Source organism: Coenobita brevimanus, chromosome 18, assembly GCF_032717465.1.
Source record: "Coenobita brevimanus isolate Jiangsu-jjx chromosome 18, ASM3271746v2, whole genome shotgun sequence".
Lineage (NCBI taxonomy): Eukaryota > Metazoa > Arthropoda > Malacostraca > Decapoda > Coenobitidae > Coenobita > Coenobita brevimanus.
The window spans coordinates 36,442,709-36,465,083 of record NC_136971.1 but is presented as its reverse complement, the minus strand read 5'-3'; the positions used below and the strand labels follow the sequence as shown (position 1 = coordinate 36,465,083).

Genomic DNA, 22,375 nt, shown 5'->3' with positions numbered 1-22,375 from the left:
CCCTCTCTTCTCCACTTCACCTTAAACATAGTCTTCTAGTCGTTCACTCCACGTGGCCAAACCATCTCAAAAAGTATTTCTCTTATCACTTTCACTGACATCCACAGTCCAATATAATCATCTACAGAACTGGTAAAAGGTCTCAAATAATACAGGGTGGTCCACAAACAGCGCTCCTCGCCTGACTGTATCTTATGTGTTATGAGTGAGGGCATGGCTGTGGCCGTGGGATAGGAAACGAATACATGACGCGGGATAGACGCTGACAGCGCTGCCTGAGCGGTTCTCGCAAAAGTCAATCAATCACCTGGCTGAGTGAAAGAGGAGGGTTGTGTATGGACCACTCTGTTATAACACCTTAGAAGCAAACTCTCTAATACTGTAAAAAAAAATGGATGGTCTAATTCATTAAAACTATTCTTTGTTCACTTAAGCTAAACATAAATTGCCATCTGTCCATCTTGAATGCTGTTTTACAATGAATTCCTACGGGCACATGGTACCATACTCATTTCATTCCAACTTGGCCTAAAATTACCATCTCACTATCTTGAATTCTGAGCTGTAAAAAGAGATCAACACTAGATTATGATGCTTGTCGTGAAGGAATGCACTGTGTGTGTGTGTGTGTGTGTGTGTGTGTGTGTGTGTGTGTGTGTGTGTGTGTGTGTGTGCACTCACATAATAATGTCGCCATACGCCTTCCTGAGCTTCATCACTTGGTCGCTAAGGCAGACTGACGTGGACGGCAGCCAGCCCACCACCGGCAGCCCCCATATCCCTGCAGGCACACACGGTACAATTATTAGCACCTATCGACAACATGAGCGCCATTGAGACACCTGACCCACCAACAGTATTCCTCACACACCTGCAGACATATACCTCACCCAATAAACATCCTAGTACCGTTGAGGATAAAAACAGTGACGTCTTCTCTGCCAACAACGAAATTCCCCAACAGGCGATGGCGATGCCATTTCTGTAATTTGACGTTCTGTTCATAGAAGGTGCCACGGGAGGTAAAGATGGCCGATAGGGGAGGGGTAAGAGCGGTGGTGGAGAAAAATCACTCAACCTTAACACTAATAACAACAAGTAACCTACAGTGTACACCTGTATTCTGACGTCGTTCCCTGTTACACGTAATGTTTCTTCTGGATCAAACTCCTCTTCCCACTAACCACCTGATGAGAGAGAGAGAGAGAGAGAGAGAGAGAGAGAGAGAGAGACTGACTCACAAGCACTGTCCGTTACCTCTAAATGGTCCTTTGATTGACTATATCTTATGTATTGTGGGGAAGGCTCATTCTGCCGGTGTGGGTGTAGGTGTGGCAGTTGGAGTAGGAAATGAAGAAATGACGCACGGTTACACGCTGATAATGTCAGGACTATTAAATATCTTACTACATAATAACTGGCAACATACATAATATTGTCTTGAGGTTAGGTAAATGTCAAACCTAGGGGCCAGAGGAAGTGACGTTAGCATCTCTCAGGAATGTCTCACACCAGCACAAAAGCCCACAAACAGCGCCTCGTGACCACACACACACACACACACACACAAAGGTTTCAAGAACATTTCGACGACAGTGTAGCCCATGTGTTGGAATTCTTATATACGGAAAGAATGAGGAGAAGTCAGACAGGGGCTAGCCATAGAATCGAAAGATTGTGGAGAGAGTAAATAAGAAGAGGGGTCCAACGAGATTTACCTAGTAAATTACGTTCCTGTGTAATACATACACTGCTCAACTTAAACTTTTCTTTGAAGATAATAAATCAAGATCAACTCCCTGTATCTATCTTTAACTTCTCCTACCTTCGACTACACAATAACTAGAACCGAATCTCAAGATTAACATATTACAAGGTCAAGATTCACATATTTAGTTGGTGGCAGCAGAAGTACGAACCTCGTCTTCAAATCGACAGTGAATGCCTACAAAATACAAGCTAGAAGCTACAAGCTACGAGACATCTCTACGATTAATGTCAAGTAACAAGTCTAGAAGACATCTCCATAATCTTCTACACACACCTACAAGTAGCGGCAGTCTTCATCCCGCAACGAGTAAATCACAAGAAGAAAGGACTGAGAATACATAGAGAAAGAAAAACAAAACAAACGAAGAGCGAGACACGACTCACGACCCACAACCACCTGACCTCACCCTCCTCTCTCTCCTACCGCCCCCCAACCTTCACCGCTGAAGCAGGAGTGCGAGAGGTCAAAACAACAACAGCGAATACCAACCCCATTTTCACAACTCATCTTACTCATCTTCACTCAAGTTACTCATCACTACTCATTTACTCTCCACAGCTACCAATTTGGGAAGTTGACGTCACCATGCGTGTTTGCTGAGACGACTCCATGCCTAACAACGTGTGTCTGACAACCCACAACACGTCAATCAACCCGTGAAGGACAACGCTTATTACCACGTGCAACACCACTCACACCTTTCCCATTATTGTAAAAATTAGTGAGTTACCTATTTACTTCATTTATATGATACACAGAAATAGACACAGTGATAGACAACACCTCCTGCACAAACACATAAAACGTGCTGTATAGTTACAACTTACATACATATACGTACTTCAATTATCTGCATAATTCAATCACTAAATACTTGCACCAAGAATAAATTTTCTACACTGCATATATTCATTCATTTATTATAACATTTTTTTTACTACCAACGAGTGTTACCATTTATACCTATATAAAATACGTGTTTCATACATACAGCTATACATTATTACATCTACAGAATAATAAAGAAAATATACTATCACAGTTGCTCTGTGAGCGATTAAAAGAACTGTATTAAACATTTATTAATTAACGCTACCCAGTGGAAACAGACAAATTAAGTTATAAGGAAAACCAGGAAAACAAAAAAAAAGGCCAACACAAATAGCATTAGTAAGAATGAACAACATTTTCCACAGATATATATATATATATATATATATATATGGGGCTATAAAATATCATTTTCATTAATATATGTGCAATATAAACTAAGCCTTAAAAAAGGGTCCCAAGGAAACTGACCAGCAATTATGCAACCTCGAACAACACCGAAAAAGCGTAGATAAACGAAGAAAAACAAACTGTAGAAAATCAATATACCGAAAAATAAAATACAGTAAGATCACATAACAAACAAACGAAAATAGGTGTAACTGTTAATACAAATGCCAAAATACAGCATAAACTCCTTCTGCAAGTGAAACAAAGAGCAAGTTATTGTTCTCCACCAACCAGTGGCAAGGCACATCATCACTGTCATCGACCACAACATGACCAGATTATCGATGTCAGGACTGCAGTTACTACAATATTATTGCAGTTACTACAATTATGTAATGAAAAACGATTGCATTATGTTACAGTTGTTACAATTATGTAACTACAAACGATATGTAACAATTACAATACAATTTTATACACTACAATTAGTGTGTAACATTTCATATAATGTTAGTACAGTTCTGTCTTACTATGATGTTACTACAATATTATTACAATGTTAATACAATTATTTTACAGTTGCTACAGTTATGTAACTACATACGATATGTAACAATTATAATACAACTATGAACAATAAAAATACAATTATGTAACAATTCATAGTGTTACTACAATTCTGTATTACCAGAATCATCATACAAGTTAGGTGAAATATTAGACATTACTACAAGGGATAACTCCATTTGAAATATAATGACCTAGCAGTATTACCATTGCACAATTATATGCGTATGTCTGTTATGCATACACATTTTACAATATGTTATACAATATTCTATAATCAATATAACTATAGTGCATTTGTTCAGTTATGCAAACAAATTTTGTTTAAACCTTTCGCGCGCAGGTAACTTAATAATTTTTTGTGGGACATGACGTGCCGACTTTTCTCCCCTACCCCCCCGACCGCCGCACTCTCCAAAAATGTGCATTCTCGGCTTATTTTCACCACCCAAACATATTTATTTTGCCACAAAATCAACATATTCCTATTCGTCGATGTTTGTTCTACATGACAAACAAAAAACACACAAAAAAGAACACACTATATGTACGTTAGGGCCGTGTGAATAAACATTCAAGAGCATACATCTTACTTCCCAACATCACAAGTTGAAAGTTTACTAATCAATCTCTACATGTTATACAATCATTGGAAAGAGAATTTTACCAGCTTTCGAATGTCGGAGCTCGCAGTTTGATGCGAGGTATGGTGTTCAAGTAATAAACGAAAAGGTAAAACCCATTTCCGAGGGACAAAAAAAAAAATTTTTCAAGGAGCACTAGCGAAAAACTTTTCTCTTCACTGTTATGCTTTTACTTTATCATCCTATGCACAATTTAATTAGCATTCATTTGAGCCCACAACGGTGATCCTAGGCCTCATAGAGAAAAATGAAAAAAAAAACATGGCGTACCCACGCTGTGTCGTGACTGTAGGGCAGTTTCCTGCCTTCCTCTAAGCTACTGCTTGTATTTCACCAATTCTTTGTACACTAAATATGCACACTACATTGACGTGATTCACAGTCACTTATAACTGAATACTCACATTTGGTGCAGGGTAGAGGCTGTGTAGTTCATTAGAAACAGTAGGACAATCTTTGTTGGGCCAACAGCTGACAACGACCAGGATTGCTTCACAAACACCAAATTTCCTATTGCAAACACCACATCTAATCACAACAGTGCCCAAACACTAAACACAAGCACTACTGGTATAGTGAAAAATGTTGCATGGCCAGGACGGGGGTAAGAGTGGAAATTTAAAGGGATAGAACCATGCAGTACCTTCCCCACTCGCAGCTCATTTGGTACTGAATAACCTGTCCCCTCTCTTGCTGGTATCAGGACCCACAGTTGCCAACTCATTACTTTTGATGAGGAGCAGGGAAGCTATGATGCCTCCAAAAATGACGCCGATCAGCCAAAAACTTTTCCTCTGACCAAAGTTATGCCATAATGACGCCAAAAGCATCAACGAGTACAGTCACAGCCACACCTTTATGATGACACATGCGTCATCGTGTGCAAACGGGTTAAAATGTATTATGTTTCAAGAATACTATTAGATCAGTACAATATTATCATGAATATTATGTCTATACAGTATTATAATCAATATTATGTATTAATAGATTAGAGTGTGTCACTGACGAGTGCTGTCAGACGATTGCCAGCTGGCATGACCGAGAGATGTCAGGACTGTAAAATATCGTACTACATAATAATTAGCAATATACATCATATAGTCTAGAGGTTAGGTCAATGTCAAACCTAGGGGCCAGGGGAAGTGATGTTAGCATCTCTCTGGAATGTCTCACACCAGCAAAAAAGCCTACAAACAGCGCCTCATGACTATACACACACACCGACAACAGTGTAGCCCACGTGATGGAAGTTCCTATATACAGAAAGAAAGAGGAGGAGAGGTCAGACAGGGGCTAGCCATACAATCGAAAGGTTGTGGAGAGAGTAAATAAGAAGAGGGGCCCAACGAGACGTAGATAGCAAATTATGTTCCTGTGTAATACATACACTGCTCAACTTAAACTTTTCTTTGAAGATAATAAATCAAGATCACCTCCCTGTATCCATCTTTAACTTTTCCTACCTTTGACTACACAATAACTAGAACCAATTCTCAAGATTAACATATTACAAGCTCAAGATTCACAATAACGCTGACAGAACTGTCCCCACAATACAAAAGAATTTGCTGGAGGAGTGGGACTAGAGTGTTCCTCATGTGCAGTTCCAAGCAGATGAAGGGGAAACGCTAGCTCAGCCCTGGCACACTGGCTGTGGGTTGCTTCTGACTGACAGGTTACTATCCGTGAGAGGGGGAGAGAAAGCAGGGAAGGGTAGTGTGGGTGATAGTGGGGTTGGTGGCAGTTGTGAATAGGGTTCCTTGCAATGTTTGATTTCCTGTATTGCTCTACCATTTTTCTTCTGTTTTTAGATTCCAGTGACGAATGTGACTGTGTCGAAAAGTGTAGATAATGTTTGTCTTTATACCTTTATACTGTGTAATTAAATGTTAATTATTTCCACAGAAAATTGTATATATACCACTTTTGTACAAGCAAGAGTTTTACTGGCTTGTTCTTTGAACAGTTGACTATGAGTGACGGGTCGTTCCGTTTTATAAACATGAAAATAATGTATTTGGATATCACTTGGGGTGAATTATAATGAATAATACTGTCCACAAGCAATAATATACGAGTATACAAACGTTTTTTAATTAAAATGCCCAAAAATTTGAAAAAAGCAAATTATCACAAATACAAAAATATAACCACTGGAGCACCCAATCATGAAACAGTAACAGTCAACAACAGACATTAGCTGTTTCAACATAACCCAGACACGTTTCTATAGAAATATATTACACAATATATTGTTTGTTCATTTGAGGTGAATTATAATAATTCTGTCCACAATCAGTAACATACAAGTATATTAACGTATTTATTAATTATCATGCTAAAACTTATGAAAAATGCCAATTATCGCATATACAAAAATATAACCATTCGAGTGTTTAGTCATTAAGCAGTAACAGTCAAGAACATACCATTGGCTGTTTCAACATAACCCAGACACGTTCCAACAAAATATGAAGATATTATACCATCAAATGTTTATTCACAGTTGACAAACGAGAGGAACACACAACTGTACCGACACTCAGCCGACTTGTTACACGCGAACATACACACTCAGATGCACAAATAGTCACACAGAGTCATGCTCACATGCACTGTCATGCATATGATGTATGCTGAGAGCTGCATGCTGAAGGTCATTTGACTTTCACATGTCATCTCTGTGGATTGCATCATACTGTAATAAGTTAAGTGAATGGTCACATGAAGGTCTTAATTAATGTAAAACGAAATTGAAAACTCGTGTCTTTCCAAATGGCAACTCCGAGTTCCCACCCTACCCACATCCAGCACCTCCGACGTCTATCCCTACACGCCCTCCTCCCACACTACACTTTCTCCTTCTCGACTGAAGCAAACCATCTAGAAGCAATTCATATCTAATGTGCTCAGGCTAGGATGGTGTTTCTGTTTGATCCCCTCAGAATTCCCATGGGGCTGAAGGAATATAATATCCTACACATTATCACTAATTAACCATTGTTGGCAACTTACAATCACCCCACCTCCTGACCCCACTCTTTTTCCCACCAGTTCACGATCACTATCTTATTCAGCGAGTATGAGTCATTAACATTTGCACATTGTGATTAAAGATATTGCTCGCTGATTTAAAACGTTGATTCCCAGAGCTTACACAAACAACAGCTCGATATTGTGCCAATATCATTCACGTGGTAGGTGCGGACGTCCATCATCCACCCAATTAATGTAGTGGTACTCTGTTTTTAGGGTAGCTATACACTGAGTGGCAAGCCAAATGATTTCCTGTTAACCAGGAAAGCATTTATAACGTTGGATGGTAACCTTACAACCAACCAACACGTGTTCCCTACGAGACAACAAGTGGGTTGGCGGAGGGTTATTGCCCGTTCCCAGAAAATAACTAACTAAAAATACAAACAAGAAGCCTCAGACTAGAACTGACTAAAAGGTGTTACAGATAGCTACATGGAATGTAAGGGGTGCAAATGATGAGGTGAAAGAGAGAGAGAGATTGTTCAGGTGCCTGAGGGTGCAAAAATGGATGAATGTGGATTATCTGAAACTAAATGGTGAGGTGAGAGTGTGAGAGAATTGGAGTGTAGATGAGGTATATGTGCAGGAGTAGGTGAGAATGAGAGGTCAATAGAAGGTGTGTGTATTGTTGTGAGTAACAGATACACAGAGAATATGAGAGAGTATGGATCGGTGCCCAAGGATTGTGTGGGTAAGATTGGAAGTTGGACTACAAATGTGGGCGATTGTGTGCGTGTATGCGCCAATGCAAGATAGTGCAAGCAGAGTGTGAGAGGAGTTCTGGTCAAATGTGGAAGCGTGCATGGAAAAGTTTGAAAGGAATGAGAGAGTGTTTTTGATTGGAGATATGAATGGAAAAGTAGGGAATGTGAAAGTGGATGGAGTAGTCTGTGAGTGGGATGTACCTGCAGAGATGGATGAGAATGGCAGCGCTTTAGTGGACATTTGTGCTGGAAGGGAGTTGGTGATAGCCAATACTTTTTTCAGGCACAAAATGATCCATACGTATACGTTGCGAGTGATGAGAAAGATGGGTGTTGAACTGAATGAACAGAGGCCAATGATTGATTATGTGTGTGTGGATGAAAGTTTTTTTTTTTTTTTTTTTTTTTTTTTATGTGTCCGACTCTGGGCAAAGGCTTCAGAGCCTATTGCTTGGGGGCACTGACCTATCCCAAGGCCCAGTAGTCCTCCTACACCTCCACATGTCACCACTTCGGCGCTAACACCCACCATCCATATTGAATACATGCTAGGGCTGTCTCATACAGGATTGGTGTATTGGTATTAGCGGGGGTATTTTTACGACATGTCGGCGGGTCATCTGGTAGATCAGGAAAGTCTGCTTTTAGGAAATTCAAATCCTCAAACTGTTCCCTGCCCCAGCCGGGATTCGATCCTGGGACCATTAGGACCGCAGGCCGCCTCTCTACCGATTCAGCCACGGTTGGGGGAGTGTGTAACGGTTGGGGGAGTGGACTTTCTGACCACCACTTGGTGGAGGTCAGAATACAAATCCAAATGAAATGGAGAAATAGAAGAAGGGATTGACGGGAGGAAGTAGTGCATGCAAGGAGAGTGGAAAGGTTACAAGAGGATGGAAAAAAGGCAGAATATAAGAGGGAAGTGGAGGAGTGATTGGGAAAATATGGATTGGAGCAGATGGGGGTCTTGGAAGGTGTGTGCAAGGTATTCACAGAAGAAATCTGTGCAGCATGTGAGGTGGTGTGTGGGATGAAGAAAACACGAAAGGGGGTGCAGGGAACAGCATGGTAAACAAAGGCGTGGAAGAAGTTGAGAGACGGAAGAAAGAGTTATATGTAGACAGGAGGGAAGAGGTAAAAGGATTAGTAAGAGAGCGTAAGGAGAGAGTGCATGAGGAATTTGGAAGGAACTTGAGGTAAAGTGGAGGGAATGTAAGAAAATGTTTTGGAAATAGGTAAAGAAGTTATACAGGGTGCCAAAGAAGTTAGGTGGGGAGTGAAAGATAAAAATGGTAGATTGCTAGTGGAGAAGGGAGAAAAAGTGAGCAGATGGAGAGAACACTTTAAGGCATTGTTGACCATAGAGAATGAAAGTAATGCAAGTATAAGTGGCTAGAGAATGACTGGGAGAAGGAGGGACGTTCGAAGTGAGGAAGAAATCAGTAGGATGGAAGTTGTGGAAGCAATGAATTAAAATGGGGAAAGCCCCAGGAATTGATGGAGTGGGTGGTGAAATGCTGAAGCATGGGGGAGAGATAGTAGTAGAATGGATGTGGAAGATTGCAGATTGGCCTGGGAGGAAGGTAGAGTCCCGTTGGATTGGAAGACAGGTATAATTATTCCCCTGTAGGAAATGGGGGAAAAGATGTGTGTGGTAATCACCGGGGCATTTGCCTTCTTAGTGCAACAGGAAAAGTATATGGTACGGTACTTATTGACAGAGATAGGGAAATAATAGAGGAATTAGTTCGAGAACAATAGGGAGGCTTTAGGCAGGGAAGAGGTAGTGTAGATCAGATAGTCATTGTTAGATCTTTAGTGGAAACGTTTCTAGAGAAGGGAAAGAAGTTGTATGCAGCTCCTTGGATTTGGAGAAAGCTTATGACAGGGTGGATAGACAAGGATTGTGGAACGTATCAAGAATATATGGAGTAGATGGGAAGTTGTTGAAGGTCGTGAAGAGTATGTACGAGGGTGCTAAGGCTGCGGTGCGTGTGGGTAGTGAACTGATTGAATTTTCCTATTTAAAGGTTGGATTGAAACAAAGAAGTGTCATGTCTCCATGGTTGTTCAATTTGAATATGGATGGGGTAAAAAAAGAGATACAAGGTAGGGCAGTGGATGTTGGAGTGGCCCTAGTGAGAGGGGGCAGTGTTTGGCAACTCCCTGTACTGTTGTTTGCAGATGATACTGTGTTGTTATGTGAAGACGAAGGGGAGCATCAAGGCTTCGTGGATGAGTTTCGGAGAGTGTATAAGAAACGGCATCTAAAGGTGAATGTAGAGAAAAGTTATGGTCTTTGAGATAAGTGAAGTCAGTGAATGTTCAGTGAGATTGGATGTGGAGGAAATGGAAAATGTGAGTGCATTTAATACTTGACTAGTGTGATGAATAAAATGGAAGTTTAAAGGGTGAAGTGCTTGAAAGGTTTCAACAAGGATGAAAAGTTGCTGGTTCCTTGAGAGCAGTGGTAAGAAACAGGGAAGTGAGCATGGAAGTGAAAAAGCTACTACATGACAGTATTGTGATACCAACTTTAACGTATGGAAGTGAAGCTTGGACCTTGTTGGAGAAACAGAAGGCAAGAGCACGAGCAGTGGAAATGAGTTATTTGAGTGGAGCATGTGAAGTCACATGGAGAAACAGGCTACAAATGAGGAAGCGAAGGAGCATTGTGGTGTGGATGTGGATGTGATAGGAAGCGTTAAGAGAAACACATTGAGGTAGTTTGGCCATGTGAAGAGGATGGAGAGTGAGAAATTAACGAGGAGAGAGTATGTGAGTGAGGCGGAGGGGGGGAGAGGGAGGGGGAGGCCAAGGATGAGATGGGGGGACGGAGTGGAGAGGTATATGAGAGAGGAGGGTGTGAGCTTCGAGAAAGGGAATGAGATAGCAGGGGACAGGGTGACATGGAGGTGATTTGTTTGTGGCCAACCCTTACGGGATTAAGACATCTGGCAATGGACAGATCATTCACGTGAGGCAGGTAATGCTGATATGGCAACAATTATCACTCCTCTGCCGGTCCTCTTCCTCCTCCTTCTCCTACCCCACCATCTCTGAGTTTGCCACCTCTGCTCACCCTCCTTTCAACATCCACCACCCCCACTATCACTATTCACTCCTTCTACCCTCCCCTGCATTCTCTTCCCTTCCCATGGTTAGTAACCTGTCAGCTAGAAGCAACCCATTGCGTGTTTACCAGGGCTGAGGTAACGTTTCCCCTTCATCTTCTTGGAACTGTACACTCTACATATCAAGGTTTATCTTATAAGTACGAGCACATATGATAACTGGCTGTGGAGATATCGTAACAATTTTTCCTTACTGATTCATTCTTCGACTTACAGCTCAGTATACTCTGCGTTATTGATGTCGATTTAGTGAGACATAAATTACATTCAAGAGATTTTGTTGGTGTAATAAGCTAATAGAGGTGCTATGAAGCCTCCTAGAAAACGAATTATTATATCAACATTCTGTTTTACTCTTTTTACACTAACTTGGCCTAAAACTGCCATCTTTCCATCCTTAATGTTGAGTAGTAACAAGAAATTAACACTAGAATAGCCTATGATGCTAGTTGTGATAGAAGAGCTATGGGGAGGGTGTAGACCCGTAGTACTGTATTTTTCTGCCACTCAGCAAAATTACATAAGCTGCAAATCGACGAAAAATTTGGGTTAAGTTAAGACAAAATTAGAAACCCCCCAAGGGGGGAGTCACACCAGCCGGGAGCCGATACACATCTAGCGCGGCTCGGAATATAGCCTTGACCTTGACCTACTTTCATCAATTTCGAACTCGTCTGAGATTTTCATCCCTAATACACACCTGTAAAATTTTCTGAGAAGTTATCGTGCAAACAGACATTCAGACAGACAGACAAACTGAAAACAATACCAACGTTGCTATCGCGGCTGGAAAAATTAGCAAACACTTCCCTCTATTGGTTAATATTTCCAAACTGAAAATGTTGTGTGTGTCTCCAAGGCCTTTACTCTCGTTGGCTAAGGAGGCTCCCTAAGGCCTGTTCCATTACTAATTATTTCCAATACACCCATTAATATCCTCTTTTCTGCTTCTTTTAACTTTTTAATATCGACATTCATTGCATGAATAACACTCAAGAATGTAGCAAGGGAGCAGATTCTGGAATAAACCAGTAAGGAAGAGATGTTACTAAGTTTCCTAATCACACGAGAATACAGTTCCACATCTCTCCATCCATAAATGATACTCTCCTGTTAGGATGTATCAGATAGGACATGAGGAACATTCCCACAGGGTTCAGTCACGCTTTCTCAAGACATGTGATCGTCAAGAGGAAAAGAGGATCAGGCATCCGACCAACGCCCAGACTCAGATGTTACAGCTGCTCTAACTCTAACTCTGTAAAGAAGGCCCTCTATATTCGATTAATCTTACTTCGATATTTCGTACCTCGCCTGGACTCGCCTGCTCGTCCAAAATTCGTGATTGGATTTCAAAAGTCGTGCTTCGATCACTCTGGCCAGGGTGGGAGCGCAAGTCGATGCTCATCTGTTCATCTGTCATGCCACCTACTGGCCACTTGGTGAAGCTTGTCCTCATTCAAATGTTTGTAATCTTTTTTGTGATGACAGAGTCAGTGAAAGCATCAACAGCAGTGGCCATTGTGACTGGGACAAGAACAAGAAAGCAGAAGGTGTTCACTCAAGCAGGGTTGGAGCGAGCGTGATTGATGGTAGCGAGGGTGGCGGTGGTGGCTGGGTGATGGTAGCGAGGGTGGCAGTGGTGACTGGCAAGTGACTCAACCACTGCCTCGAAACAAGTTGGGACAATTCGCCGGCAAAAAAAAATTTGCCATCACAACAATAGCAAGACAATTTTCGTCATTAAAGAAGACAGCTATGGGTGAAGCTAGAATATAACTCAAAGACGACTACAGCGAGGAAGAAACAATTATTGACTAAAGGTACAACTAATAAATAAGGTCCAAAGCCTACGCTATTGAACATAGACTTTGATGGATCCCCCTGAAATATAGTTATTAAAGTATTGATTAATTAATAATTAGTATATTTATATATATTCTTGAAAACCCCCCTATCCCTCCTTAGGGTAGGGTTTTTTTTCAAGAATACTCCCCCAGTATTCCTGCTTGTCGTATAAGGCGACTAAAAGGGTTGGCGGAGGGTTAGTGCCCCTCCCTGGAAAACAACTAATTAAAAAGACAAACAATAAGCCTCAGACAAGGACTGACCAAAAGATGACAACCAAGGACCGGACAAAGGGCATGGTAAATGGAACATGGAATGTAAGGGGAGCGAATGATGAAGTGAAAGAGAGAGAGATTGTCCAGGTGCTTGAGGGTGCGAAAGTTGATGTATGCGGAATAACTGAAACTAAATGGAGTGGTGAGAGTGTGAGAGAATGGGAGTATGGATGGGGTAAATGTGCAGGAGTAGGTAAGAAAGAGAGGGCAAAAGAAGGAGTATGTATATTTGTGAGTAAAAGATGGAAGAAGAGCATAAGACAGTATGGATCAGTCGGCTCAAGGATTGTGTGGGTAAGACTGAAAGTTGGAATACAAATGTGGGCGATTGTGTGTGTGTATGCACCAACCCAAGATCATGCAAGCAGAGTCAGAGAAGAGTTCTGGATAAACGTGGAGGTGTGCATGGAAAAGTTTGGAAGGAATGAGAGAGTGTTTTTGATTGGTGATATGAATGGTAAAGTAGGGAATGTGAAGGTGGATGGAATAGTTGGTGAGTGGGGTGTGCCTGCTGTGATAGATGAGAATGGCAGTGCAATAGTGGACATTTGTGCTGGGAGGGGGTTGGTGATAGCCAATACCCTCTTCAGGCACAAAATGATCTACAGGTATACATGGCGAGTGATGAGAAGGGTATGTGGTGAACTGAATGAAAGGAAGGCAATGATTGAATATGTGTGTGTGGATGAAAGGATGCGAAAATGTGTAATGGATGGAAGAGCTTATAGAGGTTGGGGGAGTGGACTTTCTGACCACTACTTGGTGGTGGCCAGAATCAAGATCCAAATAAGATGGAAAAATAGAAGAAGGGAAGAACGGGAAGAAGGAGTATTTGTAAGGAGAATGGAAAGGTTACAAGAGGATGAAAAAAAGGCAGAGTATAAGAGAAAAGTGGAGGAAGGATTGGGCAAATATGAATTGCAGCAGATAGGGGACGTGGAAGGTGTGTGCAGGATATTCACAAAAGAAATATGTGCAGCATGTGATGTGGTGTGTGGAAGGAAGAGAAGACAGAGGGGGGTGCAAGGAACAGCGTGATGGAATAAAGAGGTGAGACAGGCTGTGGCACAAAAGTAGAAAGGATTCAATGATTCGATGAGGAAGAGGGGCGTGGAAGAAGTTAAGAGGTGGAAGAGAGAGTTATATGTAGAAAGAGAGAGGTGAAAAGATTAGTAAGAGAGAGTAAGAAGACAGTGGATAAGGAATTTGGAAGGAATTTGAGTGTAAAGTGGAGGGACTGTAAGAAAATGTTCTGGAAAGAGGTGAAAAGAGTAAGACAGGGTGGAAGTGAAATTAGCAGGGAGTGAAAAATAAAAATGGTAGATTACTAGTGGAGAAGGGGGAAAAAGTGAGAAGATGGAGAGAACACTTTAAGTAATTGTTGAACATAGAGGATGGAAGTAATGCGAGTATAAGTGGCAGAGGAATGGCTGGGAGAAGGAGGGAGGTGAGAAGACAGGAAGATATCAGTAGGATAGAAGTTGTGGAAACAATGAAGAAAGTTAAACCGGGGAAAGCCCCAAGAATTGATGGAGTGTGTGGTGAAATGCCGAAGCATGGGGAAGAGATAGTAGTAGAATGGATGTGGAAAATGTGCAGATTTCCCTGGGAGGAAGGTAGAGTCCCGGAGGATTGGAAGTCAGGTATAATTATTCCCTTGTACAAAGGAAAAGTAGAAAAAGAAGTGTGTGGTAATCATAGGGGCATTTGTCTTCTTAGTATAATAGGAAAAGTGTATGGTAGGATACTTATTGACAGAGTTAGAGAAAGAACAGAGGAATTAGTTGGAGAAGGACAGGGAGGCTTTAGGAAGGGAAGAGGTTGTGTAGATCAGATATTCATTCTTAGATCTTTAGTGGAAATGTTTCTAGAGAAGGGAGAGAAGTTGTATGCGGCTTTCATGGATTTGGAGAACGCATATGGCAGGGTGCATAGACAAGGATTGTGGAAACTATTAAGAATATATGGAGTAGATGGGGAGTTGTTGAATGCTGTGAAGAGTATGTATGGCGGTGCTAAGGCTGCAGTGCGTGTGGATGGTGAACTGAGTGAATTTTTCTCTTTGAAGGTTGGGTTGAAACAGGGATGTCATGTCTCCATGGTTGTTCAATCTGTAAATGGATGAGGTAATAAAAGAGGTACAAGGTAGGGTAGTGGATGTTGGAGTGGCCCTGGTGAGAGAGGGTAGTGTTTGGAAACTCCCTGTACTGTTGTTTGCAGATGATACTGTGTTGTTGAGTGAAGACGAAGGGGAGCTGCAAGGCTTGGTGGATGAGTTTGGGAGAGTGTGTAAGAAACGGAATTTAAAGGTGAATGTAGGGAAGAGTAAAGTGATGGTCTTTGAGAGAGGTGAAGTCAGTGAATGTATAGCGAGGTTGGATGATGAGGAATTGGAAAATGTGAGTATGTTTATGTACTGGGTAGTGTGATGAGTAAGGATGGAAGTTTGGAGGGTGAAGTGCTTGAAAGGGTACAGCAGGGAAGAAAGGTTGCTGGTTCCTTGAAAGCAGTGATAAGAAGCATGGAAGTGAAAAAGTTACTACATGACAGTATTGTGATACTAACTCCAACGTATGGATGTGAAGCTTGGACGTTGTTGGAAGGACACAAGTCAAGAGTGAGAGCAGTGGAAATGAGTTATTTAAGAGGAGCCTTTGGAGTCACATGAAGAGACAGGCTGACAAATGATGATATAAAGGAGAGTTGTGGTGTGGATGTGGATGTGATAGGAAGCGTTAGAAGGAATACACTGAGGTGGTTTGGCCATGTGGAGAGGATGGAGGGTGAAAGATTGACGAAGAGAGTGTATGTGAGTGAGGCGGAGGGGAGAAGAGGGAGGGGGAGGCCGAGGATGAGATGGAGGGATGGGGTGGAGAGGTATATGAGAGAGGGGGATGTGAGTTGGGAGAAGGGGAGTGAAATGGCTGGGGACAGGGCGACGTGGAGGCGATTTGTTTGTCGCCACCCCGAACGGGATATAGGCATCTGACAATAGATAGATAGATAGATATTTATAGAATGACGAGGAATCGTCCATGGTGTGAATTGTCCTGACGGGGAACCGTACATGTTTTGACGGTGAATCGTACATGTTTTGACGGCGAATTGTCTGACGGCGAATTGACTTGGCGGTGGATTGTCCTGGAACCCAACACTCTACCACATAAGCTTCATTCTTTCTATTTGAAAGTTAGTGCAGCCTGTATTTCTTGCGCTTCGTGCTAACGTTAAGTAAATATGTACTAAATATAAGCAAATATATGGTTGTGTTATGATTTTGGGTGGGTATAAATGTATATGTAAAAGTTGATGTAGGTTTGTCGGCGACGCGCTGGTCCCATTTACCTGTATTTATTTTCCATAAGGTTATCAATTTGCACTTCGATAAATTGCATTTCGATTGGGTTTTTCGGTCCCAAAACCGATCGATGATCGAGAGCACTCTGTACCTCGTTTTTCTTAAAGATCACCTGTTTTGAGCAAGTGTGAGGTAGATGCAGAATGCAACCCTCAAGGATGTGGTTTGTACATTTCCTCTACTTAAGATCACTGACAAACTTGCAGTCACTTCCCTCTCTTATATATGATTTGCCTTTGCAGGCAGGTGGTGGAGAGGGACGCCTTCGAGTGGTGGCACCAATGTAACTGGTCGGCTCTGCTGCCCTGTTATACAAACGGCCCTCAACTCCCTATCCCCAGGAAAGGAGGAGGATGGACTGTAGGAGGGAATCTTCAGTCTACGGTTCACCGGGTTCACAATCAGATGAGCCTGGGGTTGCTGCTGCTACTACTGCTACGACTACTACTACTACTACTACTACTAGAAATAATAGTAATAATAATAATAATAATAATAATAGTAATAATAATAATAATAATAATAATAATAAATGCTGGCAGATGCACTGTGAGATTTTCCAGTTTCCTCTTCTTATCCCTTCTGCAAGTAATAAATCATTATTACCATGTAAGTTCCTGAGTCTTAGCCCTAAATCATTGTGCATGCCCATCCTTTCCTGAATTCGGCAACCTTAGCAAAAATTCAGCATGGTTATTGGTTATTAGTGCTGAAGTGGTGACATGCAGAGGTGTAACAGGTATGGGGGGAGCTGCTGACCTTAGAGAGTGGGCTATTAAGTTTATGCCCCAAATCAGATACATAGAAGAACTTACCCGTGCCTAGAAGGAACACAGTGTCAAGTCTCTTACCGATTATTGCCTTCGAGTGTACAGTACTTGGGGAAACAACAAAAGGCTAAGAAATATGTGTGATGGAATTCCCAAAGATACTAAACAAACTTTTCTTTTTAACTGTACACTTACCTGGGGGCAGTCCTGGGGGCCGCCTGAGACTGAGGAATATAAGGAAAATGAGGAAACCGAAGAGAAGGGCTTCCGTCACCATCTCGTCACTTGATGGAGCGAGGGACCGACTGACTGCTTGTGGTAAGGAGGACTAGCAGACTTCTGTTATCATAAAAACCCCGCCCCCTTGCTCGCCTCCCCATCCCTTGCCTTCCTCCCCTGTTCTCCTCTGTTTTCCTCTCCCCAAATCTTCCTTCTGTTCCCCCCCTCCCGTCTCCTTCCCCTCCCCTCCATTCCCTTCCCTTTCCTCCTTTCCTCTACTTCCCCCTCCCTTTTTCTCCTCTGTCTTCTTTCCTCTACTTGCCTCTCCCCTCCCCTTCCCTTCCCTTCTTTTCTTTACTTCCCCCTCTCCGTCTCTCTGCCTTCTCTCGTCTACTTGCCCCTCCCGTCCCCTCTCTCCTCTACCTCCCACTCCTCTCCTCTTTCCTCAATTTCCCTCTCCCCACCGCTCTCCTTTTCCCCTACTTCCCCCTCCTCTACTCTCTTCTTTACTTCACTTTTACTTCACTTTCCCCTCTCCTCCTCTCTCCTCTACTTCCCCGTCCCCTCCCCTCCCCTACACCTCCCCTCCCTTCCCCTACCTCACCATCCTTATCTTTAGTACATATAGTTAGGTATGACACTAATAGTCCTCTCTGTAACAAACAGTTCCGAAAGAACTCGTTAGGTCTATTAGTGTTTGCTGTCATTTGTACTCCTTTGTACTCCTCTATTCCCCCTCCTCCTCCTTCTTCCTGTACTCCCCCTCTTCTTCATCTACTTCCCTCTCCCTTCTCCCCTTCCCTCACCTCGCCTCTCTCCTTTACTTTCCCCTCCCTTCTCTCCTAGCAGGGTAGTAGTAGCAGCAGTTGAGTAACCCCGGTCTACCTGGCCGAGTAGACCTGTCAACCGAAGACAAGCAATCGCTCCTGCAAAGCCATCTCATGCAGTGCAGCAGTATTCCCCTGCGGAGGACAGCTCCTTGTCACAGCGGAGCACGAGAAATTATTGGGGTTTGGTTCCTGGGTGGACGATGCATTTGCGTCTCTCCACCCAATTAACAGAGACAACACAAAAAGCTCTATATCATTCCGTTATCTGGTTATATGGTTTCCATCCAGCGTTGTAAATGACTTCCTGGATCACGGAAAACCATTAGGTTTGTTACTGTGTAGATTCACTCAAGGAAGTGGTGGGCAGCACAACATCAAGTGAGCTGATGATGGTCGCCACCTCCTACCACTATCGAAGCAGAGTAACGTGCACTCATTACAGATTTTGAAGGATGAAAAACATATTTTTAGTACAGGCTTGCTAGTGGGATCCCTGCTGTGATTGGATTGCATTCCTGCATTGCAGTCCTCACGGAGCTATATCGCAATCATCTAGAAAAGAATTATCAAGGCCACACTAGCTCTGTACACGTACAGTGAGAGGTTTGGCAGAAGCGCATAACAACTGGTACGCGGTATGGTAATCTTTCTGAGATAAGGCAGTCAGCTGTCTGCTGCACACTGTAAGCCTGTCATTCAATTGCCAAAAATTTAGCCGTTTCTTGCAGCGGGGAGGGAGCAAAAAATGGCCGGTGTAATAACTTTAGTTTCCTCCATCTCTTTCCCTCTTCTTCTCAGTTAACGAAATGAAAAAAAAAAAAAAGAATGAGTGCATGAATAACGGACGGAGGGATGGCGTGAGGGAATGAGGGAAGAAGCATGGGAATGAGTGAGGGAGGAAGGAGAGGAAGAGAGAGAGGGAATGAAGGAGTGAGGGAATGAGTGAAAGAGTGAGTGAGTGAATAAATGAGAGAGGGAGGGAGACGGGGTCTGTTAGGCGGGCTAGCAACAAAGCCAAGGAGTTAGTATCCATAAAATATCTTAGGCATTTCTTACGATAAACAAGCCTCCAAAACACTTAACCATTTTCCCATATGGCTATTTTCTTTGTCCTTTCTTCCACATGAATATTCGCTCTAAATTTGACCGTAAAGTGACTGGTGGCTGTAAGGTGAAGAGAAGCGTGAATTCAAGCAGCCCTATACACAGCTTAAGTTTAAAAAAAGTTTATAAATATGGCTCAAGGTCTGGGAGAAGAGAGTCACCCATAAAATTAAGAAAAAAAAAAAATAAAACGGACTGTTCAAACGTTTTTGGTGGATTGAAAATTTTGCAGAATCGGTTAACTCCCCTAGCTCCTGTGACTCACTATCATCTGAACCAACTCGTCTCTATTCAGCTCACTTTAACAAGGTGTAAAACTGGCATCTCTTCATCTTGAATGGTATGCAATAAGAAGAGATAAACACTGATGTGATACGAGTCATAAAGGAAGGCTATGGCAAGGATTTTGAGTTGTAGGTATTCATTTTTTCCTCTGTCATTGACATAAGAAAAATAATCTCTAAAATGAAGAAATTTCCAAATTAAAGTGAAAGAACTATGGCTAATTTACTGAAGCCCCTGTGACCCCCTCTCTGCTGAATACAATCGTTTGGTTTTGACTGGAGTAAAGTGTTTGTCTCGATTATGAGAGGGGCACTGATGTCAGTTTTACAATATATCTCGTTTGAATCTCTCTCTCTCTCTCTCTCTCTCTCTCTCTCTCTCTCTCTCAACCTGTCGATCTAGCTGGGTAGCTTTTTGTTGTGTTGTACTGTGTATGTGTACTGTTGTGTTTTTTGTTGTAATGTTCTATAAGCGTGTTTTTGTTGTTTTAGATGTTGTACTCTTGTGTTGAGTTACTCTTTTGTGATTCCCAACACGTTCTTCACTCTCATCGGTTTATTTGTGTATTCCTCTAAACACACACACACACACACACACACACACACACACTCACACAAATAACAAATCAGGTAAATCCAGGTATGGTAAAGGATAAGGTGTCATAAAGCAGCAAAAGTTTCTCACCAAACTTTCTACGCAAACGTAATCTTGAGAGAGAGAGAGAGAGAGAGAGAGAGAGAGAGAGAGAGAGAGAGAGAGAGAGAGAGAGAGAGAGAGAGAGAGAGAGAGAGAGAGAGAGAACACCATGTTTTATAATAACCACCGTAAGAGTTGATACGAATCTAGTAATATAATCTGAATACATATTACTGAATTACACCTAAGTGTCACCATTCATGGGAAGTAACAACGGTGGTGGTGGTGGTGGTAGTCGTTGTAGGGGTGTTTGTGGTTCATGGTATCGTTATGTGGCAGAGATGGACAATAATAGTTTTTCTGTCTATTTATATGTCTATTTACCAGTCTTGTGGTGAAAGTGGTGGTGGTAGTGTGGTAGTGTTGGCAGTGGTGGCAATGTTTTGTCAGGGGCAGGGGCTGGGACTTGCATCCTCTGCCTGTAAATATGTGGATGTCTGTAGATTCCCGCCTGCTGTGTTCAGTATAATAATTATACTAACACCGTAAACTACAAGCCAGCCCAAGGCCGTGCATAAGGGGGTGGGGTTTGGGGGTTTAACCCCGCATTTGGAAAGAATGAAAAATTGGAATGAAAATAACTCAAAAAACGCAACTCCTTACATAAATTAAATCCAGTTAAGAATGTCACCAGATAGAAAAATAATAGAAAAAGAGTTAAAATCTATTCTCTTTATTGCCAGACGCCATAATCCCGTTAGGGGTGGCCATTTGTCTTTGAATCATTTGTTTTACGGGAAGGAGCACTAACCCTCCACCAACCCACATGCTGACACGTAGGGAGCACGTATGGTTTGGTAATATGTAAATGGTTTCTTGGCTTACAGGAAACCATTTGGCCTGTCACTCAATGTAAAGCCACCTGTAAAGAAAAGAAAAGCAATAAGAAGCGACAGGAAAGATGGGAGAAATAGGAAGAGAGGAGGGCAGGCACAGAAAAAGAATGATAAAGGCTAAGGAATAAGTAGGCAGCAATACATCAAGTGAGTGGATGATGGTCGCCACCACCTACCACCAAGGATGTTCTGCAAAATATAAGTAAGAACTAATTTACACGAAGGACCAAGAATGTTTTGTTACCGAAGAGAATAAATGGAAGGTCATTGAAGACTCTTGAAAAAATGGAAGTCTGTAGAACGTAGTGGATTTTTTTTTTTTAGAACGTTTCATAAGGGTATATAAAGGGTACTTGTGTGCAGAGTGAGTTAGTTTACAGTCAGAAATCAGCTAGTGAAGAAGTGTTTTCTCTAGTATTTCCTATGTGTTTTATTGAAAGATGTCAATAAATGACCAAATTCTTTGTTTCACTTCCAAGGTTCTGTACAGTTCAGTATGTAAATTACCCTGAGTTTATAAGTTTTAGCATAGGATACTAATCCTAGGCCATCTCATCCTAGGAGAATACTAATTAAGTTGGGGCTAATAATTAGGAAGATTATGGATAGTACGAAGGCTAGAACTAAGTACTTTAGTCAGTTACAGTACCTAAATTTACCGTATTGTCTTCCTTAGTCTAGTGGGTAATTAAGGCACTGCAATGGGATTGAGCCTGTGCAGGTTTACATCTAAGGGATGGGTGGGGATTAATTGCTTACGTAATGCCACTCAGGAATGAGTGAGCCTGGTCACTCTCTTCAATGCCAGGACCAATTTGCCTAGTGCGGGGCTCCTACGCTCCTTGTAAGGCAACTCAGGAGTAGATGAGGATTGAATGAATGAATGAAATTACCTGATTGAACTATGTTATGAAAAAAGTTTTTTTTTTTTCTAACCTACCCCTTTTCAAAAATCCTATGCATGGCCCTGCAAACCGACCAAAGCGTTAAGGTTGGCTTTAGTAGTATTAACATAAGCAAGTTAATTGAATCCTTTTGTAGTTAACTTTGCTTATGTGATTTCATATTAAC

The 22,375-nt window shown here is 42.0% G+C and overlaps 1 protein-coding gene across 1 annotated transcript in view; it reads right to left on the bottom strand.

Annotated features, from left to right (window-relative positions):
• LOC145391471 (cytochrome P450 2L1-like) overlaps nt 1-22,375 on the bottom strand; it is a 41,885-nt gene that overhangs the window by 7,782 nt on the left and 11,728 nt on the right. Inside the window, exons 2-3 of the mRNA XM_080266083.1 lie at nt 17,530-17,643; nt 682-781 (exon numbers count right to left, since the gene is read on the bottom strand). Of these exons, the coding sequence (XP_080122209.1) occupies nt 682-781; nt 17,530-17,643 (214 nt within the window). The remainder of the gene's footprint in view (nt 1-681; nt 782-17,529; nt 17,644-22,375) is intronic.